This window comes from Zerene cesonia, chromosome 6 (assembly GCF_012273895.1).
Source record: "Zerene cesonia ecotype Mississippi chromosome 6, Zerene_cesonia_1.1, whole genome shotgun sequence".
Taxonomy (NCBI): Eukaryota; Metazoa; Arthropoda; class Insecta; order Lepidoptera; family Pieridae; genus Zerene; species Zerene cesonia.
In genome coordinates, this window is record NC_052107.1 from 2,470,764 (window position 1) to 2,480,458 (window position 9,695).

A 9,695-nucleotide genomic window follows, 5' to 3' on the forward strand; every position below is an offset into this window, starting at 1 on the left:
ACCATTCGAAATTCGAATATCTAATTTAATTTAAAAAGTTTAAGAGAAATATAAAGCGTGACCAGAAAAATCAAAATCCTGCTCTGACGGCGATTCTCTATGGTATATATAATATGTTTAATATGAATATTAATAACTAATCAATTACTTTTAATCGTTCTTTAGTATTTTATTGAACAAATAAGTCACGATATCCAAGAAAATGACAAAGTACGCTTTCATAGATGTAATAATCAACATCTTAATGATTGATTGTCAGTTGAAGAGATTATTTACAACTGTTTTATACAATATTTATTAAGTGAGGTTTTTATATTACTGGTCGGGCTATAGATTATATATTAGTAGGTTTTACCTACTATTAAAATATACATATCACTAATTACATCATATTGCAACATAGAATTTTTATAAATTATTGTATTTGTAGTGAATATATATATATAATTTTGTAAAGACAAAGGCTGGGTCTTTATAAAATTATTACTGTAGCACATTAAATTTTAAATTATTATATTTGTAATTATTGTTTACTTCGTCATAGCAATAAGGTATAATAAATTTATAGCAATACAGTAGATGCTTCTGAAATTTGCATCACTGCCAAATGTAACACACATATCCCTATAATGTACATTGCATTAATAAAACAATATTCAATGAAAATGCTTTTATTTACATTGGTCCATAGCGATACACACAACATCACATACAGAGAGTACAATGTGTTTACGGATTGGTTTCAAATATAACAAATTAACACATTAATAATTTTCATATTAGAACAAATGCGATGAAATTGAATACATTTTCTTTCTACTTATGTATTAATATAAGTAATATTCTTAGAGCTATTAACACCAATGTTTGTTAAATAGACATCAAAATTCAAAATGATTATTATTTAATGTTATTAATTGATATCCTGTGCCTAGAATCTTTTTTTTCCACTAAGTATAGAATAGACTGCTTTTCGATGAAATGATAAATACATTTCGCATAAAATCATTCATTCACAAAAATTTTGTTGACGCAGCATTTTCGTCTTTCCTTCATACAATTATAACATAAACACAACAAACATATTCTGTGATGTTAACAGTCCGAATGAACATTAAAAAAATAAAGTCTTTTCTCACTTAAACTACGTTTTTAGCATAACAACATTTTTTATATATTAAGTAAAATCAACATTTGAATAAATAACGTTATATAATACAATAACACACACTAATGAGAAGATAAATAAAGAATTATATTAATTAATTTCAAGAAATACTTAATAATAAAATTGTATTTTAGGGGCAAAAAATACCAAGGCATCAGAACATAGCTGGAGCTCAAAAGCAGGTTCATTACAAAACTAAACATGGGATTTTAAGCTTTGTCACCTTTGAATAAAATACACTTTAGCATATTAGACCTGAAGGTCAATTGGCTGTGCCCTTTACCAGTGCAGTTAAATTTATATATAAAATTTAGTATTTTTGAAATATGGAAATCTAATGTTAAGATAACGCTCTTTTAGAGTAATTGACGTTTTTTCTAAAGCCATACACAGTGGAACATCAACTTTTTAATACCAAAGTCGATTTATACACACATGCAAACGCACCAGTCAAATAGATTTTTAGACATTTATATTCTATATCATATATTGCACCACAATAGTAAGTAAATATACAACTATTATATAATACTTTAAATTTGCTCGTCGCACCTCTAAGATTTTATAAAACATTTAAGACATTTATAAATTTCGTTTTTATTTTTACCGCGATATATCATATACATTGATATGAAATCCTACTACATGAACACAAAATGTTAAGATATTATCCTAGCAACAGGAGAAATAAAAAGAGCCAACAGTATGATACAAAAAGTAAGACAATGCATGACATAAAGCAATTCTCTGTAAATGCACACAAAATAACAGATTAAATAGAATGCGAATTAATGCTTTAATATGATTGTATTGTTAAGCATTTTTAAGTCTTCATGACCGAAATATGCTTCAATTCGACATCGAAAAGATTGTGTCTACAAAATAATTAAAATGTTAGTTCACTTATAAAAATACTCTGAAGAGAAAAAGAAACAAAATTAAATATTTCCGTTTTTTTTAATCTTAAGAGTATTACAGTAGTAGTCTTATGTAAAAATACATAGATAGCAAGTTGATAATTTTAAGAATCACCATGACACACATCAATATATGTAAGTCTATTTAAATTCTCACAGGGAGAGAAAGAAATTTTTTAATAATCAACATCATAAAAAATGTAATAGGTATATTTTGATGACTTATGGCACGCAAATGGTACTGGTAATCGAGTCGAATTTAAAAGCAAATAATGTCCGACTAGCAAAATTATAACTCGGTAATCACCGTTCATCTTCGCAAATCCACCATTTCTATTGGCGAGGAGCTGTCCAAGCGGATGTGAGTTACGTTCTGCAAAAAACAATATAAAAAATAGCACACAAATTCTATACAAATCACACTTGGTAGCCAAAATCAATTAATCTATAAAATATATAAAAATTATTATATAAATTTATAATTATATAAATATTAATATATTATTTTTCACCATTAGAAAGCTGTAATTACACTGTGTGACATAGGCTATATATGTACCACGGGTAAAACCGGTGCGAACAACTAGTACATAATAATTATAATGAAATAGCTAAATAAAAGAGAATAGTTTAACCAACAATATTTATGATACTGCTAATATATCACTTTTCGTTAATGCAATAATTGAGAAAATTAAAAAAAAAACGTCAGATAAATTCAATAAATAAAAACTCACATAGAATAGGGGTGGGTCGTTCGGGTGCGGATGGAAGCCGGTCTGCCGACACGCGGCGATGTACTGCATACCGTAGTCTGGTGTCAGCGCGAAGTAACCAGTCCTGTATCAATATAAATATTTATATTATTATACTACACTTATACTTAATCATTAACTTAACCTTATTATTAACTTTTTACAACTGTTTTTTTTTTTGAGAAATTTTTGATAGTATAGATAAAATTTGATCACGAGGCGGGATTCGAACCCGCGTCTTTTTGCCAAACCCTAGCAACGCCTAGCCTCTCGGCCACCCGTGATCCCGCCACAGTAATCGAATTTCTTCTACTTTCTTCTTTCGGTTTTATTTGCCTAAGAGACACCCCGCGCCATCTATTGAAATGATTAAGAAATTTCTCATTATTAAGTTATATAAAAGTTTTATATGACTTATTCTTAAGAAAAAATGCATATAACACGCACTCGTTATATTTCGGTGCGCATACGATGGCTATGGCTTCAGACATCATGAGCTGGTAGGAGCACTGCGTGTGAAGGTCCACAGACGAGAGGAAAGCAGTTTGCGTCGGATGCGTCTGAAATGTTAACAAATGTGAATATAAAATAATATATTTGGTTGAAAAAAAAATTTATGAATAAAAACAAACATATTTAATTATTTTAACGAAAACTAAAACCACGTTGATGTTAAATATTAGAACTAGACCACGTTCAAATGGGACTACACGAGGAGGCTCTAGCTTTTGAATAAAATAAAGAATCATCTAAATCAGTTCATCCAGTCGAAAGTTCTGAGTCAACAAAACCAAAGAAAAACCTACAAATCCTCTATATATCTTTTCCCAATTAAATCAAAATACAATAAAATAAATAAAAAACGTTTATCAGTTTAGGCATGGTAATTTGCATATAAGGAAAGATGTGCATACGAGTACATGTATAGAACATATGTATAAAGATGGATAAACATACATGTATCCAACCCAAAGTGATGAGATTGTGCTGATCTTGATAGTGAAAGATCTCCTCTTCGTTGTTAGTGCTGCACGAGTCGGCGGTGCCGGATTGTTTCGGCACTATTACGTGCGTTATTTTCAACTGATTTTGCTCCTTAAAAAAAATAAAATAAAATTGTCAAAAAAAGTTGTTTATATAAAAAAAATAAACAGTTAAAAAAGAAATTAAAAATGAAACATGCAATAAAATTATCTTACTCGGTAAACTATAACATGAAATGAGAAATTAGAAAATTTATTATATTTGAACAATAGAAAAAAAAATCTTGACGTATCACTTACCAACCTTCCAGCCAAAATGCCACAAAGTTCGATATTTTTCGCCGTATTCGACGCCGCGATGGTCAAAAACCGACCCATCAGAGTCGCCGGTACCACCACTGTGCGCAAACCACCCGCAAGCGGTGGGAACACATCGCTGATAACGTTCTCTCTAAAAAAAACAAATAAAATCATCAAAATTTCCACAAATTCTTCCATAGGAATTTGTCCACTCTTAAAACGAATATTTTTTATTGTTTGTCCGCGCCTAATGTTCGAACCCTAATGTTATAAGTATGGCCTGTAATAGCCCTCCTAGACGGACTGTCCGACACAAAAATAATTTTTTAATCCGAACCAGTGCAGTTCTTGAGATTACCGCTTTCAAACAAATATAGTAATAAAGTTGAAAAGATTTAACAAACAGATACAAATAACAATATTATAAAATATAAACAACAAACTAGCCACCCCGTAAAACTTTAATTATATATATATAACTTTAATAAACATTGGTTTTTATAAGTAAAACTATAATTAACAAGCTTATTACCTATACCCTTGTTTTAGAAGTGTACTCTAAATTAACGTCAAACACACAAAAGCTAATATACATATATTAGCTGCCCCTATTATAAAACATTAACAAGAAAAAGCAATCATTATCTACTCGACAACATGATCAAAATTTACAAAGTTTAATGTTTTGTTGCGTAGCGTAGCGTCGAGAGTTATATTTTTCTGTATAATATTACACTGGCACTATTCATAAAAGAATTCACACTTTTGGTAAAAGAATTTTCAAAATAATTCCAGTAAATCCAGAGATAGGGTATAACCCTATAACCTCACAAATGTAACCTCTTTATAATATTAGAACAAAAGCACACATTACTAATCCTACTAATATTATAAATGCGAAAGTTTGTAAGGATATGTGTGTGTTTGTTGCTCTTTCACGCAAAACTACTGAACCGGTTGCAATGAAATTTGGTACGTAGACAGCTGGAAAACTGGAATAACATATTGGGAACTTTTTATCCCGATATTCCTACGGGATACAGACTTTCGCGGGTGAAATCGCAGGGAGCAGCTAGTTTAAGATAAATGAAGGCCATCAAAGAATAATTAACAACTTAAACAGACAACACATAATAACAAAAAAATTATGAACTACATACTATTTATCTAACTGCTGGGCAGAAAAACAGAAAAGTAAAATTATTCAGGTAATACTTACTGTACAGGTTTAGGTGGAATGGGCGGTGGTACTGACTTGTACTGATTGAGAGGTGCTTGAGATGGCTCCTTTGCAAAGTCATCTGGATACAGTACACCATCCACAGGTGGTGCACTGGGTGTCACAGCCCAGTTATCCTGTGAATGTATTTTATAAGTTGTACTTTGTAATATAACATCATCGACGAATAACATTTTAGACTATTCAATTTCATAATTCTTATTCACAAAAAAAGGTCTCCGATATCCCTGGAGGGGGTAAGGGGGTTAAGAGGTTAAATTTTAAGATGTATAATAAATTTTAATCATGTCAGTTTGTTAAATTTCCAGTAAAGTAAAAAAAAAAATAGAATTAAGAACCTTTGTTTTTGGTACAATGGATGAAAATAAACAAATGCATTCACTTGACCACATTACTTGAAACACTTTATCTTTCCTCAATATATGAAAAAAGCATTTTTCTATTCAACAGCACAAATAAAGTCTTCAAGTTTAAAATACTAGTACACAGATTACAGAACTATCAAACAATTCAAATGGGTATCATTTCAAATAGAGATATATGATAATAAGATCCTTAAAGAATTATTCCGCTAGCCCAGAAATAGCAGTTTTTTAATTAAAACACATCAATTAATCTCACTTAAGTTACTTTTGTGATTACTATCTATGAACATATTTTAATGAAATTGGTTCAATCACTACCAAAGGGTTTTTTTTTATTATTTATGACCCCTTTAAAAGTTTGTACCCTGTTTCTAAATAATTAACCATTAGCAAAAACATACAGTATTCATTAGATGTGGTCCAGTTGCACTTCCATCTTGTCTGTTCTCATCCGCTTGCAATATCTGTGCCAATTTTGCATCCTCTTGTTCTTGTTTCCTTCTTGCCTCTTCTGCAATCTTCCTTTTTGCCTAATGTATAAAAGCATATTACAGTGTGGAAACAAACTCCATCCAATCTTGTTTTTATACTGTTCATAGCTAAATAATTTCATTGTCATTATAATTTAAAACATGGTCCCAAGATAGAACAATATTTTGATTATATTCCATTAAACTAACATACATCAAATACTAATACAAAGTTAGGAACTAGCCTTTAGAAATTTTAACAGATTTTTTAACAGATTATGTATGGTATTTGTTCATTATGTTATTTAAACTCAATGTTTCAAATATTTTACAGACTGCTTAAACTGGCCTTTGCTATTATTATTAAAAAAAATTATTAAAGCAGAAGATTACAAAAGGTGAATTGAACATATAATTGATGATTCATACCTCAAAGTCTTTATAACGTGCATGTTCTCTAGTGTACTGATCAAATAATCTCTGTTTTAATTTCTCTGCCTTGGGCATGACTTCCTTCAATTTGACTTGGTTTACAGACTTAACATCTAATGGTACTGTGCTATACTCAGGGTGCTTACGAATCTTTTCCAAAAACAAAGTCATAAACTTCATATAAAGTATATAGGCATTTTCGAGACTTCCCTCAGCTAAATATACATTCGCCATTCTAACCATCTCTAAACCTGAACGATAATATCTAAAAGAAATAATATTCTTGTATAATCAGTAAATAGGACCTTCTTCAAATTACAATGTTATTCTTAAAAAAATTAAAATATTACCTCCTGGGTGGTACATTGGGATCTACATCAACCATAGCTCCATAATTTGCTAGCTGCTTAACTCTGAAGGCAGGATCCAAAGAAGCAAGTTCTAGTTTCATATGCTTTTCAGATGACTGCATATTTAAATCTGCTTAAAATAATAAAGTTTTAATTATATGTTGCAAGAACGTTATAAAGGAACTTTCGTAACCGTTTTATATTACACTTTTAAATACACAATACTAAAATAGGCGAACCTACGACAATTTCTTGTTTTTAAACAAAATATCAATCATGATAAAATTATGACACTGACTGTTAACACTCAACAGAGAACATATATTTCTGACATTGACATTGTCATAGATCGTAGGTAAAAAAAATAAGGCATGAGGTTAGTAGATACACATTTGTATATATTTTAGAGATAATCTATGTAATAAACTTTTATTTCCACGCGTAAAATAGATAGCTACCTAAACTTCCATTTCTTCGATTTCTTAAGGCCCGTATACACGGTAACGATAAAACTGAACAAACACTGGTATAGTTCATTTGCGCAATTTATCGAGCGTCGGTCGGTCGGTCGGTCGATCGTCAGTTATCGGCAGACACTCTGAAGAAAAACACGTCATTCGTGATTGAAAACGATGAAGCGCTTGCGCTAGCCTTTGTGCAAAGGCAAAGAAAATCACGTAGTTTGTGATGAAAGTATGGACTTTGAATTGAAATTTTCTCCGAAAGACTAGTACAATAGGGAATATGTCTGAAATTTTAATTAGGATGAAATATTTTTTATCATAAACTTTATTACTTCTCAATTAAACTCCCTTTAATATTTTTGGATATAGTTTTTATTTCATCAAGAAATTAATTACTGAAATTTGAGGATGAATGAAAAGACTTCCTTGTACCTAACTGTTTATTAACACCGCTATTACGAAAAAACAACACCGTGATGAGAGAAGCAATAAATCCTCATGAAATCTTTCATGTATGCAACTCTGAGGTTCTTAGCTACAGGTCATTATGTTTTCTACATCATATCAAAACAGGCTCTCATTCAAATCATTCCTGAAACTTGTGATGGGCCCGACTTCCATACACACACTAAGATAAAACTGTGCATGCTCGATCGACAGCGATGTATCGAATAGATTGTGAACCTTGCTCCGCTGGCTTGCACCAACCAAAATGCCGTTTATACGGGCAATACAATGACAAAAAATAAATATTGTCATAAATTGTGCTCTGATCATATAATAATACTCTCGAATACACAATCATAAAAAATTTATTGCGTAATTATTTATTTATTTCATTAATTAATTATTTTTTATTTATCTATAAGATCACTTAGTATCATTATTAAATAATATTGAATATTTAATTAATTCTATTCATAATATTTTGTACGTAGTAATTACTTACAGATTTAATTGCGTTTCAGAAATAGCTAGGGTAAAGTAGGTTTTAAACTAATTGATAAAAAAAACAGCGCTACTTCTTTCATTTTATTTAAATATATAAATATCTACAGAATAATACAGAACAAAAATAGAACCAAAAAAATATAGGACACCAAATGCATGCAGTAATTATAAACAACAAACCATGAGTTAAATTTTCATAGAATTTACAAAATATGAGAAAATATGGATAAAACGATGGCATGCAACGATATAACCAGAAACAACGTTTTTTACGTAATGTTTGAACAAACATCCCATCACAGGTCTCGCAATTCCATACAGAATTTTCGGCATCAGTGACGATATAAGAAATTTTATTTTTGAAACGTCGACAGTAATTAGCAGCATTATATTTATTGTTGTTTAATTTCTTCTTTTTTGCTTTTTTCTTATTTTCTTTCGGTAAATTTTCTTGGGGTAAATTTGCTTTGTGTAAATTGTCTTCATTAACTTCTTTTTTAACCGAACATTTTTTTCCAGTGTCCCATTTACAATACTGAGCATTATCTGTGAATTGTTGTTTTTGTTTGAATTTTTTTATCACTCTGATACAGCGACATCGAGAATGCCTTTTTGCTGGAACATATCTACTCGATGTACATTGATTTCTGGGTAAGTGAAAATGAGGGTCAATAGTACAAGGCGGGGGAATCACGCAATAAGGATCATATTGAAATATTCGTTTCCTACCGTCATCAAACGTTACATATTTGTGTGATTTTTGCAACGAGGCATAGACGGGAATATTTTCATGTTTAGTAAAGGTTTGTGGAGGAACGTGGGCCTCAATACAACTTTTCTGCTGATCAGGAAGTAATGGGCATATTTCAAAATGCGGTTTACAACATTTCCTCTCGTCTTCGTTAATTTGAATGGCTTGTAAATTGTCGTTTTCGGATTTCATTGATATTTGTTTTTGCGTGCAACACAGTGGACCTTCTTTTTTCTTAAATGACTTTGTAACTTTCATACATTGCAAACGGCTCTTTTTACATTTAAGCGTTTTTTCGGTTTGTTGACATATTTCATTATACCCAATCGTTCCTTGTCGCTGATTTTTTTTGTTTCCATATAAAACATCGTTGTCATCATCACATACATAATTATTTTGTGTAGTCTCATTATTCTTAATATCTTTTCGATGTAGTCCATCTGTGGATTTAATTGGTTTTATTACCCATCCTCTATTGTTGTTATAGAACAGTGTATACTTCTTGTTTGGGTTAGGTCTTATCTTGTTTATACGCTTACATTTTTTGTT

At 30.5% G+C, this 9,695-nt stretch overlaps 1 protein-coding gene across 1 annotated transcript; it reads right to left on the reverse strand.

Moving 5' to 3' along the window:
• Positions 1-655: 655 nt before the first annotated feature.
• Positions 656-7,260, reverse strand: LOC119840532 (STAM-binding protein-like A). Its single transcript, XM_038367204.1, has 9 exons — positions 6,981-7,260; positions 6,628-6,895; positions 6,130-6,258; positions 5,343-5,479; positions 4,124-4,274; positions 3,798-3,935; positions 3,288-3,400; positions 2,823-2,925; positions 656-2,458 (listed from the first exon to the last, which is right to left on the reverse strand). The coding sequence occupies exons 1-9, from the start codon at positions 7,100-7,102 to the stop codon at positions 2,396-2,398; spliced, it is 1,224 nt and encodes a 407-aa protein (XP_038223132.1). The 5' UTR covers positions 7,103-7,260; the 3' UTR covers positions 656-2,395.
• Between the last annotated feature and the right edge of the window lie 2,435 nt (positions 7,261-9,695).